General features: G+C 35.2%; 1 protein-coding gene across 1 annotated transcript in view; it reads right to left on the bottom strand.

Moving 5' to 3' along the window:
* UNC13C (unc-13 homolog C) overlaps nucleotides 1-21,720 on the bottom strand; it is a 565,880-nt gene that overhangs the window by 128,160 nt on the left and 416,000 nt on the right. The window contains exon 20 of the mRNA XM_019664136.1: nucleotides 536-662. Coding sequence (XP_019519681.1) covers nucleotides 536-662 — 127 coding nt within the window. The remainder of the gene's footprint in view (nucleotides 1-535; nucleotides 663-21,720) is intronic.

Genomic DNA, 21,720 nt, shown 5'->3' with positions numbered 1-21,720 from the left:
GTGCCTGGCATATGCAAGGCCCCCTCTCAACAGAGTAATAGAATTCTGGGAAATATCAAAAGCTGAGTATTACAAGTCTGATTGTGTGACTACATATGTATTTGATAGAGATATGTTTATGAAAGTGTTACCTGACTCCGACTTTAGAAATACAAATTCTAAGACATTTTTCAGTTTTAATTAAGGGGAAAAAAAGCTGATTATGTAGCTCACTATACAAGCATCCTCATTTTCCCAACAAAACCTGAGTTTGAGCACTTTTACAGAATGTAATCTCATCATGTAAGCCATATCCTATTATGTATTTCTTTTTCTTTATGTTGACTATCTAAGTGACACATACTTGAAAAATGCAACACAATTTAATTAAATATAGTTCCCAAAGACATGCAAAAATTTTAATATTAATTTTATAATAGAAATGTCTACATTCAAATGACGACTATGTGAAGGGATTTTAGGGCTGCATAATTCAGGTGTAATTTTACGGGACTTTGAATTGAGAATAAACTTGGGGTTGAAAAGCACTACTTACAAGGAGTATTCAGGAACAGCATCCTTGAAGGCAGGAAGTTCTCTCACATATTCATTATAAAACCATTTCACTTTGAAATGCAAATTCATATAATCGGTGCTCTTGCATAACCGCTGCTTTTCATGTTCTGTAACAGATAAAATCAAACACTTAATAAAGTTTGGTTTGCCAACAACGCTGCTGTGGTCCAATCTACTTTTATTAGTATTACTTCAAAAAGGAAGAAAATATTATATTTGATATAAAGGCAAAGTGAATCTAAAGATGGACCTGAAATTTTATAAAATGCAAAAAAATCGTTATCATTATAGGTCCTATGTGGAATAGGTCAAGCAGTAATGGATAATAACTTGAATGTTCTAATGTGCCTTCCTGGAAAAGGTGAGACTTCTGATGCCGTTAAAGAGTAATAACACACAAAAGTTTTCTATTTATGTGTAAGCTTTCATATTTGACTACTTTTAGCCTGATGCAAAGTGGCAGAAAGAATGAAAACTCTAAGCATGAATAAAACATGAATCAAACTCGGAGGCATAATCCCCGATTAATACTGGAAATGTCAATGAGTAGATCACATTTCCATCCTGGATATTTAACACTTAAAAAATTCAGATCGTTGAAAAGGAGAGGAACTATATCTAAATTCTAAGCCAGAGGATTTCTTCCTCACTTTTAAGTTCAGCTAAAATTATTTTACACCCTGTGGCTTTTTTGACATTTCTTTAGCAGGATTTCCTAATATGTGACTTTTCTTCTCCCTTGCTCAGAAAGTATAGCTTAAAACTGTTATTTTGATCTGGACATATAGTACTGGAAAATAGATACAAATAATAATATCACTAAATATATTTATCCCTGCTCCCCTCACCCCCAACATTAATACCTTGGCCAATTGTAACTACAAGTATAGACAAAACCAAATCAAAAATATTCCTAACTATACTGAGGTTGAAAGTGCCCGCTGAAAAGCTCTGGTTGAGGTCTGTGAATCTCTTTCAAGCCAAGGGCTTTGATTTATGGTGGAAACATCCTATACTTTTATTGAAGCAATTAGGTTGTTATAAATAGAAGGCATTCTTGCTTCCCAAAACCTGATGACAGAGGGACTTAAATCCAAATAAGTACAAGAATAACACCACCCCAAACAGAGCATTTTCAAATTATCTAAAGAATGATCAGTGTTGGCTCTCTCCTGCTCCTTTCTCATATGATGTCTAGTGTCCTTCCACACCCTAAGAAGAATCATTTGTTTGATAAACTCGCAGGTAGGAATTTAATGTAACACAACCCTGAAACCCAGACAAGAGAAGACCCCTGCCCTAGGACCCACATATTAAGAGGGCTCCACTTATCACAAATACAAGCTGAAAAATTAAATAGCTTGTGGGATTCCCTGTCACTTGGGGCTGGCACAGAGCAAGTCGGAACTCTCAGCATCTGCTCTTGCGACTCACACCTCATGTACTTTTGATTAACACCCTCTAAGCCCCAGAGGGACAGTTTGGACTATCCTTTTCAGTAGTATCCTAGAAACAAAAGGTGACTGTGTCCAAATGTGACAAAGATTTGGGGCTTGCCCGTTACTGACAAGAGAAACAGACATCTCTTTGGGGTATGAGAAGGACTTTGAGCTATGGAAGCATTTAGGTAAGAAAAAGGGCAAACTAACTCATCAGGTTCTTTGTCTAGATAGCATAAGTTCAACAGATTTTTACATAACAAAGTATTATTTTCAAGTATTAACACTCATTTTCTTTGGTTTTAATTCATGCATTTGAAGGCACTCAGGAATCAATGCAGTATGCAGAACAGGTGCACATGCTGGCTAGGAATATTATGAATATTAAATGACTCATATTACTCTCAAACTTTGTTTATGGGTAGTTCTAGATATAATATACATAAAGCCTGACATTGATTCTCTGCTAACTATTAAATGCCAGGATTGTCATAGTTTTATTTCTGAAATTTAGATTGAGATTTAACTCATTAAACTTTAGCCTTAGACAAATGATTTACACAAAAGTTTATACAAAATAACAACTTGAATTTTGTCCTCATTTTAATAACTGCTTTTTTGAATATTTTAGAAGGAAATAACTTTCTGAAAATTATACATGAAGTATATCTAAAAGCACACAGAAGTCATTTAAAATTTTAATTTTTGTATTTATATTTTATTTCAAATTACATCTTTTTAAATCATAGTTAAATGTCTATTTTGAATACAATAACTCTTTTTAATCCTTTAAATATTAAGAATGTGTGTAAACTGAGATTGGATAGAAAAAAATGTAAGTGGACCTCAGGAAAAAGAAAGGCTGAAAATAGAAAAAAGTTCAAAGATAAGGTGTTCTTAAATTTTTTAAACAGGAAAAGATGAAACAGAATAGAGATCATGTGCCTTGGGGAAGGTTGTATTATTTGGCACCACTGTAAATAGAACAATGAAATATTTTATAACTATGCAATATTTGAAATATTTTATATTTGAAATGTTTTATAATTGCACAATTAGTAATTTTGCTGAAATAAAGGTGAAAATATACATTTTCTAAAATAAAAATATAATAATTTATGACTTATTTATATCTTGAAAACCCAAACATTGCCACCCAGAACAGAATACCCAAATATGTATATTGATACTAAAATTGTGTTACCTTTGATATTTTGCCAACTTTCAGCATATTAAAAAATACAATGTTTTATCACATTGATGTGAAAGTAAGCTTATTTGAGATAGAAGATACAACACATTTTATATAACAGTTTATTAGTGTTATTTAGAAATCATAAGTATTTCTGTCTTAGGCATGTGGGCCTGCATTTGTGCTCTTGCTGTTGCAAATGTTAGGGTGGGACTAACTTAATGTGTTACTGCTGCTAAGAGTGTTTGTACATTAACAGAATCTGAAGGGAAGGGTAACTCAGTTCCATCGAATACCAAAAATATTTATTGTTTGTCTTGTGCCAGGTCACGTGTGAAGTACTGGGAATGTAAAAATGAAGGACCTACATGCATAGAGCTTAGGGAGGAAGGGTGAAATGTAAAAATACCTTTACTACGATATAGCAAGTGCCATAATTTGATAGGAATGGGAAGATGTGGATTTAGTCCAACTTTGGAGGAGATGAATCTAGCCCAACTTTGTGCTTTCAGTGAAAAATTCAGTAGGGAAATGACTTTCTATTAGTGGTTCAGTGCACAAAGTGGAATTTGAGTCAGAGGACAAGTATTATATAAAAGAAGATTTCTTACTTATAAGGAATACTATTTAATATACAGAGGGTGCCAAAAAAATGTATACCTATTTTAAGAAAGGAAAAAAACTATTAAAATTGTAATAATATATACCGATAAGAAAAGATGAATACAAGTCACGTTTTTTACTTCTGCAGTTACAAGAGGTGCTCAACGTGGTTACCATCAGCGTAATTTTAATTTTTTCTTTCTTTAAATGTGTATTCATTTTTTTGGCACCCTCTGTGTATGTGTCTCTTTTGTGAAATTGTATAACAATGTTTCCAGTGAAGACCTTGGGCTTTTTTCTTCTACTTATGTTTTTACATGTTTTAGTAGTGAGTTTGAGCGAACCTTAAATTCATGCCGTGCCATCAATGGAAAAGGCTCACCAATCTCTGCCCCTTACAGTGAAGTCCCGCTATACTTTGGAAAGCAGGTAAAAGCCAGCTGTGAGCAGTGTCTCAGTCAATTGTTCAGGCAAGACCTTAAGTTGATTTTCTTAACCCATTTACACTTCACTTCTCCATAATTACAAAAATCTTTTCTTCTTCCTTATTTGGGCACTCTGCTCAGAAATTACAGACCTCTCTAAATCCATTTTCCAGGGCTCTGCAAGCTCCCTACATTCCCACAGGTCCAGGAAAGAAACACTTGTATGTGTCTAGTGTTCTGTAGTCACGTATCAGCCAAGCCACTCCCCCTTCTCCTCCGCCTTTCAGCTCTCTCCATTGTGGAGAGAATTGGGAAAAGAGATAGGAAGGATACCAGTTACCTTTTCAAGAGATGAAACCTGGTTTTGCTACAGTCTAGAGACCATCCATTCTAGTTCCTAAGCATATGCCTGATAACTCCAACTGTCAGGGTTTTACCAGTCCCTTTGTTGAAAAAAAAATACATGGGAGAATTATTAATACAGTAAAACCTTGGATTGCGAGTAACATGGCTTGTGAGTGTTCTGCAAGACAAGCAAACATTTCTAATACATTTTAACGTGGTAAACGAGCGATGTCTTGAAATACAAGTAGTTTGTTTTGCTTGCAATTATGCTCGCAAACCAAGGTATTACTGTAGTTTCCTCCTTCCAGAGCTTTCACACTTGTAGCAATTAGTTTCTATGCCTTTAAGTCACATATCTCTCATGCAGTCTCTAATATTTACTGCTCTTTGTGGACAGAAACAGGAGACCAGTATCATCTGTTTTCACATTCTGCCAATTCAATAAAAGAGTAATTGACATCTTTGCACGCATTATGCACTTCAGCTGATACAGCAAGGGATTTTCAGTTTATTGTGTTAGCTGGGGATGTAGGTTTGATCTTAGGGAAAATGAAAACAAAAATAGAAAGGGTGTGTTCCTGTAGAACAAGGCCCACCCGTGATGTTTGTCCTTACATAGCAAATATTAAAAATAATTTAAACTTTTTTTCAGCAGTGACTTGTAATTATCATGAACCTCAGTACCTGTGTCAGGTTGAACTAACTGACTTACCAAACCATGTCCTTTCCCTCCTGGGCACACACCCGGACTACATTTTCCAACCTCCTTTGCAACAGGTATGGCCGAGAATGGCATTTTGGGTCAAAGTAATGTCATTTCCAGGATTGCCCTAAATCACATCTTGTGAAATCCTCCGTTTTCCCCCTCATCTACTGGCCACATGCAGAAGATACAGCCAGGGCTTCCAAGGAACGAGGGGATCACACAGGAATTAGGGAGGAGAAGTATGGTCCCTTGAGCCGCTCCTCACAGGAGAGTCGCCTAGTTAGAAATACAGTAGTCCACCTTTATCCCCAGTTTCACTTTCCATGATTTTAGTTACCTGCAGCCCAAAAATGTTAAATGGAAAAGTCCAGAAATAAAGAATTCATAAATTTTAAATTGCTCTCAGTTCTGAGTAGAATGGTGAAATCTCATTCCATCCTGCTCCATCCTGCCCAGAATGTGAGTCATCCCTTTGTCCAGAGGATCCACACTATATACACTCCCTGCCCATCAGTCACTTAGTAACCATCTCTGTTATCAGATCAATAACAGTGGTATCGCAGTGCTTGAGTTCAAGTGAGCATTATTTTACTTAATAATGGCCTCAAAGTGCAAGAGTAGTGATGCTGGCAATTTGGATATGCCAAAGAGGAGCCTTAAGTGCTTCCTTTAAGTGAAAAGGTATGTACGCTTAGGAAAAAACATAGTATGTATAGGGTTCAGTACCATTTGGGGTTTCAGGCATCCACTGGAGGTCTTGGAACATATTCCCCAATGGCTAAGCGGGGACTACTTTACCTACTTTAACACATACAAGTAAGAAACAAAATGGTACTGTGTTAAACTGTATGGAGCTAGGCTACATGGGGTTGTATTCTGCTGTATCACAAAAATGTTTACAAAGATTAAGACCCACATATTAAACTCCAACTACTCTTATACACACACACACACACACACACACACACACACACACATCAGGGTGTCCCCTCACTTTGTGGTAGTATATCAGTGTAAGTACCTCTAGCAGACCCCATTGTGAATTAATTCATAAACACATAGGAAATCAGTTAATCAAACTTGTAAAGTTCATGTTAAGAGAAAACTATATAGGCTCTGAGAGAAGAAGAATCACAGAAGTAAAATACACAGGCTTTACGGATAAGACTAATACCACCTTTTATCTTCCTGCCAGCCTTATTTCATTCGTGGGCTCTCAGCTATACTCTGAGTAGTTATTATTATCACTTAAATGATTCTATAAAAAGTGAGCGGTTACTGTCCCAAAATCCATATGCCTGCTTTTCTCATGTCTTCATATATTCCTCCCATAATGTATAATTATATATTACAAAGAGATATTTCAAATGAACCACAATTATGTCCTAACTACCGCCTACCAAATATCAATGTAAGAGATTATATCAAATTCTAAAATATACCTCAAATTATCTTTAATTCTATCTAAATTGTCTTCTGCTTAGTGTTAGAACACACTGACAAAAATTACATTTATCTCATACGATGTGACTGATTCCTAGAATTTATTTAGGCATCAATCATCCTATATTTTAAATTTTGGCAACAAAGACTAACTAGCTCATTACATTTACAAAATAAAACATTTAATTAGTTTTCAAACAGTAGTATGGCAATTTTGTATGATGTTTAATCTTTGAATTGCAATTGGAAATATAAATATTTTATCAGGATAAAATTGTTCCTTAAAATTATATAAAGAAAGAGCTCAGCAATTTAGAAGAGTATGCCTATTTTCCTTTAGATGGCATTTACCAGCATTTACTGAAAAGAATATATTTTCTACTGAAAGTTGGTGTTTATACATGGGGTTCTGTGCATAATGCAGAAATGTACAATTATGTATTGGTTACAGGATAGGAGTGGTACACTCTTAACCCATTCTTATGCCAATGGCAAACTTTCTATAATAGTTCTTAATTTGTGGCATCATTTTATTGCATAAATACTCTGTTTTGTCTTATAGTAGATAGTGTACAATTATGTAGGACTCTCTTAAACATTCATCTGTGAGTTTGACAGCCTGCTCTATCTCTAAGAGGTGGTGATGTGAAAGGTCTGGGAGAAATAACAAGCAAAAAGCCAGTATCAATGCATATGAGTTTTTGAGAGACATTATGTATAATGCTCACAAATCTAAAAGCTTATTACCCAGAGCTTTTGGGTCTAAAAGTAAATATGCATCAGACTTTTGTAGATAATCCACAGATATAAACATCTATCAAAGATAACCATAAATTCATATTAACAATATATAGATGGGGATCATGGTCTCTTTTTTTATACACAGATAATGCTAAGTCATGTAATTACAATAGAAGTTAAAAAATATAGTATAAGAGTTATGATTTTCCATTTTAGAGCAGCTCTATAAAGGTCTTATAATATAAGCACATCTTGAGAGTGAGAAATAGCCTAAAATTCTGGCTGCCAAAGTAAGCTATGGTATTAACAAGGTCTAAAGCTTGAATTGATAAAATAAAAATAATTTAAAAAATGACTACACATAACATGTCAGCAAAAAGTAATGTGGATCAATGTGAAGCTTCCAGAAGGGAAAAATCAGCCAACAAGAGAAAAGATTACCCACAATATTACGTTATTGCAAGCAACTTTCTTAAGAATCAATGGCTATAAAGGAACAAATATTCATTTTTGTAGGGTAAGGAAGGAGATATTGAGTTTCTTCCATGACACATTTCTGATAACTCAGCTTTAGCAAAACACTAGAAGAAAAGCCAGGCAAAATTAATAAAATATTGCCTTACTGCATGACCACTGAAACTGATGCTAGAAGCAGTTTTACCCTTGAGGGTTGTAACTGGCAGTGCTATTCCTAATTACAACCAGTCTCTCAGCAAAATCTCAGAATGAATCCAGGCTCCCCAGGTTCATTAAACCAGGAATGATGTAGGGTCAGACATACTTCACAGACACACTTTCTGATATATCTGCTTAGAATTCTGGTGTAGATCTATCTACAACCCCCAAACTTAGACCAGTGGGTGTAGAGTAAGGCTGGATCTTTCCAGTGTAAGCAAAACATCCTGAACCCCTTTCTGTGTCACTGAAAACTTGAACTTCTATTTCTGGATACAACAATCCATTCGCAAACGAGCTGTGCATTTCAATCATCCTTTTTGACTTCAAACTTTTCTTTGCCCAAATTAAACAGCACAACACTAAAATTTTCCCTATAATCTTCATCTATGATACCAGCTCCTACATCAGTGAAGTATTTTGCAGCCAAGCAAAAGTGTGGAGCTACTCTCCCATAACACCCAGAAGAAATAATATACCATTTCATGATATGACTTGGAAGAATGCTGCATGACTTGTCTGAGCCACAGACCTGGGAAAATCAGGAAGCACTATGAAGGCAGACCACATCATCTGATGCTAGGAAACGAGAGATGAATAGTTATCAGGTAAAAATGCGATCAAATTTGAAAGAGCGTTAAAAAAGACAAAGATGTAAAACAGTCTGGAACATAGTGGCAAATATAGGCACCCAAAGACGTTATTAGCATTAACTGACAGTCATGAAGCAGGAGTATTAAAAGAAGAAACAAAAACAAGCTTCACTTACATTGTATTTTCACCCAGAGTCCTAGCAATAGATGTACTACAGAGTACTTCCATGAGATTTAGAACTGGGGACTGAAATGAGGATTTCATTCATTTATGCAACATATATTTATTGGTTATCTACAATGAACCAAGTATTATTCTATATTCTGAGAGTGTAGCAAACAAGAAAACAGAGTGTCCCTGTCACCTTGGAATGTATATATAGTGAGGGGAGGCTGACAATAAAAACCAATCAATATAATGTGAGGTAGTTTTAAGTGTTAAACTGCAAAGTGGGAAAAAAAATAATGCAGAGTAAGGTAGTAGATGAGCTGACAGTGCCTTTTTTCAAAAGGCAGTTCAGGAAAGATCTCTAATGAGGTGACATGAAAGCAGAACTGTAGAAGTCAGAGAGAAAACCATGCTACCATCTCCTGGAAGAGGATTTGAGGAAAATATAGCAAGTGAAGCAGCCCTCAAGCAAAGAGTGTGCTTGACAAGTTCAGAGATGCAAGGAGGCCACTGTGACTGCAGCAGAGACAGTGAGCAGAATGGGGAGAGCTGATTTCAGAGAGATGCCAAGGCCAGGTCACATAGGATCTTGTAGCCTATGGTAAGGACCTCTCCCCCTAAGAGTTATGGAATAACACTGGTGCATTTTGGTCTAATTTACATTTGTAAAACATCACTTTGGTTGCTGTCTAGAAGCAGGGAGGTATAGAGGAGACTACTGCAGTAGAAGCAGTGGATGGGGCCACTTGGACTTGGGTGGTAACAGCGATGACTGGTGGAAATGATGAGGCAGAGGGTCTAATCTCGGCTCTGTGTCTTAACATCACATAACTGTGCCTTTCACCTCTTCCCTTCCTAGATAAGCTCTTTAAGAAGAGATACGATAATAACTTGCTAAAATTTTGATTTCTCATGCCATCTTTTCTGCTTAGAACCATAGATGGAGAGAGGGGTGGATAGATGAATGGACAAAAGAATGTCAAGATTGTATACAGCTCTTTTGCCCTGTCTATGCCTTTGTTTTCTTCATTCTTGCTAAACATAGAGTGGATCCATCTATCAGACTGGTAGAGGACCTGTTCAACATTGGACTTGGTCTAAAAGTTTGCTGGTTTATAGCTTCATGTGGAGAGAAGTAAGTCACTGCTGTATGTTAACAGACAGGTCTAATTTTCTGTATTAAAATTAAAGCCCCTGTTTATGTAAATACAATTTTTATTAAGAACTGTCAATAAAATAAAAACATAATTTTCCCATATACATAAACCATATAAGCCACTCTCAAATAATCAATTTCATGTATTTCTCAGAACTATGTAACTTTTATGGCAAAATCACTGCTTGTATCTTTTTCTTAAAAGACTCAAATCTTTATGTATTTCACTTCTCATAGCTTCCTATACATTTTAAATTACTTATTTAAATGTAACCTGTAGTTGAGATTATTTTTTAGTATAAAATTGATTTCTATCAACTATTTAAAACATACAAAAATAAAAGTTAGGGATTTCTTTTTTTGGTAGATTTCAACTAAGCTATTTTTCGCTCTGCTTTCTGAGTTGACATTATCTCTTTATTACTTACAAAGGAAATGGAATTAATTGATGTCATGAACAAAAGTGGAAAAAATGCTTCACTTAATTTACATATTAGTTAGAAGTGATTAAAAGATCCTAAATATTTGATTACTTTTAATCTTATTATTGCTATTTTTTTAACTTTATTAATAATTTCTTTGGGAATTCTTATTAACAAGACAATGGCCCTTAAACATATGAAAATGCATAATTTCATTCATACTTAAAAAATTTAATGAGATGGTATTTCTATATCAGATTAAAAAAGGGGAAACTATACTGTTTTGATTTTTAGGGAAATATTGGCAATATACAAGTATGTCAACATTTTAAGTGCATAAATCTTTTGACAATTCCATTTCTAAGAATTCCACTTCTAACCATATTGGGTTGCTGGAAAAGTCATGATGTATTTTTCTATGTTTTTTGTTGCAAAAATGCATCTCAATTTTTCCAACAACACAATATTTGCACATGTAAACAAAAAGTATATGTTCAGAGGTATTTATCTTAGCCAAATACTAAAAATAATCTAAGTATTGATATGGAAAGAAATTAGTATGTTTTACACATCCATTCCTTTGAAAACAATAAAATTACAATAAAGAGTGAGGTAGATCTAAATGTGTAAATCTAATATGAGCCCCAAGTTATACTGTTACGTAAAATAGAAAAGTGCAGTGGAGTATAGGCAATATATTATCACTTGTGTAAAAAAGACATGTACATACATATGGTGTATGCTTGGAACACTTCTAAAAATACACAAGAAACTGAAAACAGTGATCTTTGGGGAAGAAATTTTTCACATGTATTCTTATGTACAGCTATTTAACCATGTATGAGGTCTGACAAGTTCATGAACTCATCCTAGAAAAAGTGCTACATACCTCATTGCTGAATATCACTATGGTCACCTTCGAAGTGCTCACCTTGGGAAGCTATGCATTGACTCCAGCACCTAGTCCACCCTTCAAAGCAATTTTGGAGCTCTTTTTCTGGAATGGCCATCAGAGCTGTTGTAGTATTACCCTTGATGTCCTGAATGTCATAAAAATGTCTTCCTTTCAATATTTTCTTTATCTTCAGGTAAAAAAAGAAGCCACTGGGGGACAGATCAGGTGAGTAAGGAGGGTATTCCAATAGTTATTTGTTCACTGGCTAAAAACTCCCTCACACCAGTGCCTTGTGAGCCGATACACTGTCGTGATACAAGAGCCATGAATTGTTGGCAAAAAGCTCAGGTCATTTTTGTCTGACTTTTTCACACAGCCTTTTCAGCACTTCCAAATAGTAAATTTGGTTAACTGTTTGTCCAGTTGGTAGAAATTCATAATGAATAATCCCTCAGATAGCAAAAAAGGATTAAGCAACATCGTTGCAACCAGTTTGGAAACTTAATTGTCAGACCTGTATGTTGCAGTTCAGTGAAATGTTTACTCAGTAAAAATGAACCTCATCCCTTAAGCAATGGTCAATGATTAAGAGTACTTCATGTACTTAAAGATTGATGAGCACAGAAGTTACAGGATGTTCATTACACTATGTCTAGGGAAATACTTCTCAAAACAGTGTGAAAGACAAGATCCTTGGCATATTTCCCCTATTTCAAATTTACCATCAATAAAATTCCCGCCCAAAAGTTAAAAAATACCAGTAAAACATTTTATATTTTTTAGCTACATTTTTAACACTACCTTTATATAATGAATCTTCTGCTCATACTCATTTACCTCACTTTTTCACTGTGTTAGCTAATAAATTTTACTCTTCAGGCGAAAGTCCAGGCAAACAGAATCAATATATCCAGGGAATTAATTAAGCATAGACTTTTATTCTTTCCTCTGACCCTTTCTATTTACTCACACTACATTGTAATATAATTGATTGTTTATGATGTGGAAACCACTATTCTACATTCTGTGGGGACACAAAAGAAGCCTAGTACACGGTCCCCACATTGAAACAAAAGTATAGAGAAAGACTAATCCGGTTTTTTAATTAAATGGATACACTGGAGGACAGACTCGAGAGCAAGGGGGACAGGACACACAGACTTCAGTCTTTGCTGTATCACTTACCGGCCTTGTCACCTTGGGCAAGCCATGTGGCCCCTAGAAAGCTCCGTTTTGGTTTTTTTAATAGTACATATTTAGCTATAGACTATTCTTTTTTTATTTTTTTTAAGCTGAGCCATCCTGCCACTTGTTGGCAGCTCAGTGGCTGCTCAGCTCGGGCTGGGAATCGAACCGCTGTTGCTCAGAGCTCAAACTCTTGAGCGAGCTCTTAACCAACTGAGCCACTCGGCCGGCCAGAAAGTTTTTTTCTTATGTAAAATGTGATAGTAACTCCACCTTCAGGTTTCTCAGTTTTTTTGTTTTGTTTCATTTTTGTGGAAAATCCAGTGATATAACATTATATAAATGTCATCACTGAAATATACTTTATAAATGACAGTAACAGTAATTGTAGTTGTAACAAGAATCACTATGTGAGGGCTGGCTGAGTGGCTCAGCTGGTTAAGAGCTCGCTCAAGAGTGTGAGCTCTGAGCAACAGGGTTGCCAGTTTGATTCCCAGCCCGAGCTGAGCTGCTGCTGAGCTGGCAACAGGTGGTAGGATGGCTCAGCTAAAAAAAAAAAAAAAAGAAAGAAAAGAATCACTACTTGAGAAGACCATTCCAATGACTTGGTTAAAATGGATCAAAGGCATGGACTAGATAATAGCAGCAGAAAATGACATTGTTTAGTCCATTTCTTATCTCCATTGTTTAGAAATAATAATTTTTTTAAATATTTTAGTTTGATATAATACCAAAATGACAGAAAAGTTGCAAGAATAGTACAATGAATATTGATCCAGACTTTACTCAGACTCAACAATGGTTACTATCTTGCCAAGTTTGTGTGATTGTTTTTATTTCATATAAGTTGTGTATTTCATATATACACACATATATAGACATATAAACATATATAATTCCTTTTACAAACTATGTTAAGGACATACATGTCAGTTTGTACTTTCTTGAATGTTTTTTCAGCTTGTGTAAATTTTGCACATGCTTCTTCAGCATCTATGGAGATTAACAAATGCTTTTTCTTCTGATATCTATTAACCTGTTATATGATACTGGATTTCCTAATATTAAATTAGCGTAAGTCTTAGCCTGTTTGGGCTGCTATAACAAAATAGCATAGGTTGAGTGGCTTATAGAAAACAAACATTTATTTTTTCACAGTTCTAGAGGCTAGAAAGTCCAAGATTCCGGTACCAGCATGGTTCTGTTCTGGTAAAGGCCCTTTCTAATTTGCAGACCGCTGACTTCTTGTACCCTCACAGGGTGGAAAGGGCAAGGGAGTTTTCTAGGGCCTTTTTAATCAGGGCAATAATCCCATTCTTGTGGTCTCTGCCCTGATGACCTAATCAGCTTCCAGAAGTCCAGCTCCCAACGCCATCACATTGGACATTAGGCTTCAACACACAAAATTTGAGAGGATGTAAACATTCAGATCATAGCACCTTTCATCCTTGGATTAAATTCCATTTGACCATGAGCTGAACTGCTGCTGAGGTGCCAACAGGTGGAAGGAGGATTACTCATTATGAATTTGTACTAATTAGACAAACAGTTAACCAAGTTTACTATTTGGAAGTGCTGAAAAGACTGTGTGAAAAAGTTAGACAACTTGAACTTTTCGCCAACAATTCATGGCTCTTGCATCACAACAATACACCAGCTCACACGGCACTGTCTGTGAGGGAGTTTTTAGCCAGTAATCAAATAACTGTATTGGAAAACTCTCCCTACTCACCTGATCTGGCCCCCAGAGACTTCTTTCTTTACCTGAAGATAAAGGAAATATTGAAAGGAAGACATTTTTATGACATTCAGGACATCAAGGGTAATACAACGACAGCTCTGATGGCCATTCCAGAAAAAGAGTTCTAAAATTGCTTTGAAGGGTGGACTAGGCGCTGGAGTCAGTGCATAGCTTCCCAAGCTGAGTACTTCGAAGGTGACCATAGTGATATTCAACAGTGAGGTATGTAGCACTTTTTCTAGGATGACTTCATGAACTTAATTGTTAGATCTCGTACAGTCTCAGCTACTTGACCTGTCTTTGTCTTCTTTATATTCACCTGGCAAATGCCTGACCTGAGTAAATCCAATTCCTTATCTATTCTGTGCCTCAGCATGACTGGAAAAAATACAACCATGCTGACTGTTGTTACCTAAAGGGATGGACACAAAGTTCAAAAGGGCTCTCAGTATTGACAATGATCTCTGCATTTCACTATAAGCACTTTCTCTTCAATGCAGAGATTATTATTGTATCTCATACTAGGGTTCTTCTCTTTCCACAAACATCCAAGAACCCCTTTCTTCTTCTCACTCTGAGTTGATCACGTAGATTCAACATCTCCCGCTATCACAGTTACCAACCTGCCTTTTTCTATAATCATATACTTTGCTCTTCCTTCTGTAATTATGGCTTAACTACCTACATTATTATCTAAAGCTAAGTAGTACTTGTGTGCTGGATAATACCCAATTTTTCCCACTCAAAGACTTGGCCATTGCAATTATATACTATCTCTTCGGCCTTATTAATTTTTCTCTCTCCAAATGAATTATTGTCATAACCATAAAAATACATGAAAACTTTCTATCATTAAGTAGGTTTTTAATCCTGAAATGAAAACCAAAGGGCTTAAAGAATTAAACATTATACATATAGAAACCAAATTAGAGATTAACAAAATTCTTTACTGAGTAATATTGAAGCTGAAAGAAACAGCAAACAAAGATAAATTATATATTAAATGCTTACAACAAAAATGATGTAACGTAAGTGGAAAATACCATGGAAAAAATACATGCAGACACCGTTTTAAAAATTAAAAGCTGCATTTTATGCAGAAGCCATATAGATTTAAAATTAAAACAATATTCATTGAATTGAAAGACCAATGTTTAAAGAGCAGGGATATGAATTAAAAAATACACAAAAAGAAGTAAAATTAGTCAGCAAACTAAAAAAAAGTGGAATGCGTTAGTTATATAAGAAATTCAAAGTATAAACAAAAAATGAGGTACCACTTTATAACTATTATAGCAGCAAACTTAAAATCATTATAATATTCTATTTTGTCAAAGATGTGCTGAAACGAGAACACCCTCCGTCACTGGTGATGTGCACATTGTTGAAAACTTTGGTACATACCTTTACAATACATTTAAAAAAACATACAATGCTAATCATCTTTGACTCAGTAATTCTACTGATAACTGCCCCAAGGATATAAAAAAGATGAAGAAAAGCATAATACAAGAAAATTTTATTGTAGCATTGTTTTTAATATTTTAAAGAATGCTAACAGCTTGATTATCCAAAATATAGAGGGTTGGTTTAAAAGCTGAGGTTTATGGATTTGGTGGGACATTATGCAACCGTTAAAGTGACTCTATCTCTGTATCAATATGCCAAAAAACTAAAAAATGTGGAAAAATATATTTATATTTTATTTATATTTACATTACAATTATGTAAAATTATGTTTGCTTGTGTAGCAGTAGAAAATGAAGTGGTATGGTCATGGTTAATTTAAACATTTATTTCTGTTATAATTGAATAAAAATACATAAATTCAAAATTACCAACAAAAGGACCAGTTTTCATGTATCTGGAAACAGAGAAATTCTGTTTCTATTTTATAGACTTTAATTCAAATTTCAGATTACCTAGGCTAATGAAAAGTGGCAAAGGCACCGGGTTCTTACTGCTCTTTCAGGGGTAGTAATACACCTACACAAAAATGGCATTTTCACAAAGGATTAAGTAGCTATTCAATGCAAAGATAAGGGATTTAATATTGTTATTAATGGAGTTCTGTCAAAGGGTTTTATATTTGGAGCAATTCCATGTAGAGGGGAGGGAGGGATGGAAGGAGAGAGGAAGAGAGAGAAGGAGGGAGAGAGAGAGAGGGAGGTTTTGAGTTTAGACAGATTCTTATGCAGCAGGAGACAGGCAATTTGAGAAGTCCGGGACTTAGGAAGGAATCCATGGAGAAGATGATGTTGTCCTCAACTAGTGCAGTAGTGAGTGGGTTGAAGAGAAAGAGAGAAAAAAGATACCTAAAAATGAGTACTGATAGAGCTTTGACTCTGTAAGAGAGGAGTAAGAGAGAGGGGAGAATTTAGTCTGATCTGAGGATGTGAATAGAATTACTAGGCTCAGAGTGAGGGTGTTAAGTACAACAGGGAATGCAGGCTGTTGGAAAAGAGATACATTCTTGATGCACTTTTGGGATTCTAGAGGTAGTTCCCCACCATGAACCCTCTACAGAGGCTAATTGCAACTCACAGATATATAGATCAAAGCACTTCCAAAGGTTGAGACATTGTACCTAGATATCAAATCAGAGATCGTGTGCCTTTATAGCAGGGGTACAAACATTAAGATATATTCTATTTCTCATTTTAGAGCAGAAGAATCTGATTATATGAATCCAGGAACTTAGAAAGAGGACCCCTTGTGTTGACTAAGGGTTCCATCACACTCAAATCTGTATTTAAAAAATATGCATGCTTACAGTCAGTGAGCACAAAGCCTTGGAAATGAGAAATGAATGTTTAAAATGCAACTCTGTTGTACACATGACATTTTCTACTAGACAAAAAGCAAAGAGATGGGCATCTTTGTATCCTGTGATCCCTTTTCATCGATATTTTAGTAGAAGAGTCAGGGCCATTAGGAGACACACTGGGGAATCAATAGAGTTTGTAAGGATTTAGTCACAAACTTTATGCAGCTTAGAATTTACTGTGAGATCATAGCAGCTGGTGGGGAGATTTGAGCTGAAAAACTGACCTGAGCTGGGCCAGTAACGTGGCCTTTTTTGGTGGGGATGGGCAATCTATGGGCTTTCCTTAAGAGCAAACTCCATTAAATATTTTTTTAAGGGATTAAACTGGTGATTGCTTAGAATTTCCATGTATGAACACACTCACCCCTGCTAACTAGAGAAATTTATGAGGTTTAGAGAGTCAAAGAAAGTAATAGATGTAAGGGCATAAGAGTAACTACTTTCATCATATACTCAAAATGTAGAGATGCCTTGAGCTGCTTTTAAGTATGTTAGGCAAAAAGCTGTTTTTAATTTCATGGGTTTTAAAAGTTGATATTAATTATTATTCTATAAAATGTATAATACAAACTGTTGGCAGATTCTGGAGAAGGGGTTCATACACGATGGCTGTGCTCTAACCACCTGTGACCTTGGAAAATCATTTAATGTTGCTTGTCAGCAGCGTTCTTGCCTGCAGTAGGACAGAGTTGGACTAACTTGCCTCTCTCTTATGTGTCTTAAATTCTAACTGGCAATATTCTCCTCATAAAAGCTTCCCTATCACTCAACTTCACCCATGGCTTGACTTCTGGGAAAATGGCCCAACACTGACAAAACAGAACATATGGGAGCCCAGAAAATAAACAAACTATACAGATCCAGGAAAGGGAAGGGCTGTAATGTGAACAATCAAATCAATCATAGATGAGATTCAGGTTTTACGATAAAAACACCAAATGTTCTGAGAACTATAAGTTTTATAAATTTTGGAGCATCTGCTGAGTGAGTTTCTTTGCAGCTTATGTAATAGATGCAACAACAATATTTAGATGCTGTTGAATATGTATGTTGAGTTTGCCAGCTGGAAATTATTTCGTGACTGAAATATTATGAACATAATCACACAGCTAAAGTTGGGCATGCATTTCCTCTTTGGGAACTTTCTGGGGACTTGCCCACACAAAAAATAGTGGAGGCTAAGTGGTAACCAATGAGAACCATTATCCAAGGGAAAGCTAATTTTTCAATGGGGAAGAAGCAGGCTTGTTATCAGACATGCCAAATTGGTGATTGCGTATGCGCATATGCACATACTCTCAATGCAGGCAGCCAACAGAGAAATGTTGAATTCTAAATTTCCCAAGCTACTGATGTATAGAGTCAGTGGCAACATTTAAAATCAGTAGTTTAAAAGAAATGATTTTGTTACATATTTATTGGTTGTAAAGTTTTTCATTAAAGCAGCCCTTCTCATCCATTTTCAACTGGTTAACTCCTGCTTGTTCTTGTGATCTCAGCTCAAAAATCATTTCCTTGGGAACAGAAGTACCATATCTCAACATAATAAAGGCCATGTATGACAAACCCACAGCTAGCATCATACTCAACGGGGAAAAGCTACAAGCATTCACCTTAAGATCAGGAACAAGGCAAAGATGCCACTTTCACCACTTCTATTCAACACAGTATTGGAAGCCCTAGCCACATCAGTCAAATAAGCAAAATAAATAAAAGGCACCCAAATTGGAAAGGAAGAGGTAAAACTGTCATTATTTGCAGATGACATATTATATATAGAAAACTGTAAGGATTCCACCAAAAAAAACCTACTAGAGCTGATAGATGAATCAGCTGAGTAGCAGGATACAAAATTAATATTTGGAAATCAGTTGCATTTTTACACAGCAATAATGAACTGTCAGAAATAGAAATTAATGAAACAATCACATTTACTTTTGAAGCAAAAAAAAAAATGCCTAGGAGTAAATTTAACTAAGGAGGTAAAACACCTGTATTCAGAAAACTATAATACACTGAAGAAAAAACTTGAAGAAGATACAAATAAATGGAAGCATATACGGTACTCATGGATAGGAAGAAGTACATCGTTAAAATTTCCACACTACCCAAAGCAATCTACAGATTCAATAAAATCCTTATCAAAATACCAATGACATTTTTCACAGAACTAGAAGAAATAATCTTAAAATTTATATGGAGTCACGAAACACCCCAAATAGCCACAGCAATCTTGAGAAAGAAAAACAAAATTAGAGGTATCATGCTAATTGATATTAAACTATACCACAAGGCCATAGTAATCAAAACAGGACTGACGGTACTGTAGAAACAGACACATAGACCAATGGAACAGAATAGAGAGCCCAGAAATAAACCACCTATATGGTCATTTAATCTATGACAAAGAGGTAAGAATATACGGTTGGGTAAAAATAGTCTCTTCAATAAATGGTGTTGGGAAAACTGGACAGATACATGCAAAAAAAAAAAAGAGAAAGAAACTGGATCACTTTCCTACACCATATACAAGAATAAACTCAAAATGGATTAAAGACTTCAATATAACACCCCAAACCATAAAACTCCTTAGAAGAAAACATACACAGTAAACTCTCTGACATTGCTCTTTATTTATTTATTTATTTTTCTAATCTATCTCCTTGGTCAAGGAAAGCAAAAGAAAAAGTAAACAATGGGAATACATTAAACTAAAAAGTTCTTGCACAACAAAAGAGACCACCAGAAAAATGAAAAGACAGCCTGCTGAATGGGAGAAGATATTTGCCAATGATACATGTGATAAGAAGTTAATATCTAAAATTGGTAAAGAACTCGTATAAGTAAACAACAACAACAACAAAATCAATCCAATCAAAAAATGGGCAGAGGACTTGAATAGACATTTCTCCAAAGAGGACATACAGATGGCCAGTAGATACATGAAAAGATGCACAATGTCACTAATCATCAGAGACATGCAAATTAAAACCACAATGAGCTATCACCTCACATCTGTCAGGATGGCTATTATCAATAAATCAATAAACAAGTTTTGGCAAGGATGTGGAGAAAAGGGGACCCCAGTGCACTGCTGGTGGGATTGCAATTATCGTGGTACGGCCACTATAGAAAACAATTTGGAGGTTCTTCAAAAAATTAGAAATAGAATTACCTTATAACCCAGCAATTCCACTCCTGGGTATTTGAAAGAAATAAAAAACACTAATTTGAAATGATATATACACCCCTGTGTTCACTGCAGCACTATTTACAACATCCAAGATATGGAAGCAACCCAAGTGCCCATCATTAGATGATTGGGTAATGAAGATGTGGTATACACATACAATGACATATAACTCTGCCATAATAAAGAATGAAATCTTACCATTTGTAACAACATGGGTGGAGGTAGAGGTTATTATGCTAAGTGAAATAAGTCAGACAAAGAAAGAAAAATACCATATGATCTCACTTATATGTGGAATTTAAAGAACAAAATAACCAACCAAACCAAACCAAACAACTCAGGTACAGAAAACAAACAGATGGTTGCCAGAGGGGAGGAGGGTTGGGGGTCTGGGTGAAAAAGTGAAGGGATTAAGAAATACAAATTGGCAGTTACAAAATAGTCATGGGGATGTAAAGTACAGCATAGAGAATATAGTCAGTAATGTTGCAACAACTATGTACAGTGCCAGGTGAGTACTAGACTAATTGAGAGTATCACTGCATAAATTATATAAATGTCTAACCATTATGCTGTACACCTGAAATTAATATAAAATAATACTGAATGACAATTTTAATTGTAAAAAATAAAAAAAAAATCACTTCCTTGGAAAACAATTTTCTAAATCACCTGAAAAATATAATGCCCCTCTCAAATGTTCTTAAAGCACAATATAATCTTTTATAGCAGGTATCACGGTTACTTTTATCTAAATAAACATGACTATTTGATCGTATCTGTCCCTTTGACAAAACTCTGAGCCCCATAAGGGCTGTGATTCCCTCTTTTTGGTCTCAAGTACCTACCACAGTGCCTGACACAGAATGCTCATAAATATTAAATTTTAGCTTATTAAGTGGTCAAATAAGTAACATTTTTTTGTGGATGTAAGGAATGCATTTTAATACAAATTATAGATCAACTCACATCTTAAGAATATCTTTGCAGTAGACTTTTAAGAATGATCTCAAAGAATGACTGGTACTTCCTAGTAGTACTATAATTATAGAGACAATATGATCTGGATTCTCTAAGACTGTTTCAATTTCAAATATGTTGTTTCACTATGTAAAAAAATACTCTTTTACTTGTCAGACCATGAGGCGCGTTGGTCTGTTTTGAAGATACAGTCTACATAACTATAGTATATTCTGAATTCTAGAAAATGCTATGTTACTTTTAAAAAAGCAGTTTGCATAATATAAAACCAATAGTCTTCAAAATTACTTCCTCTGTTGCAGTAAACTCATATTACATAGATTTGAGCACGTATTTTAAGTAGATTTGTTTTACAGAATGTGGATCTTACAAGAATGGTGAAACAATAAAAATTCATTTCATCAAACTTTAGAGTTTAAAATAAATAAAATGCA

This window comes from Hipposideros armiger, unplaced genomic scaffold (assembly GCF_001890085.2).
Source record: "Hipposideros armiger isolate ML-2016 unplaced genomic scaffold, ASM189008v1 scaffold_12, whole genome shotgun sequence".
Lineage (NCBI taxonomy): Eukaryota > Metazoa > Chordata > Mammalia > Chiroptera > Hipposideridae > Hipposideros > Hipposideros armiger.
Note: the sequence above shows the minus strand (reverse complement) of the source record. Positions and strands in the feature narration are given on the sequence as shown.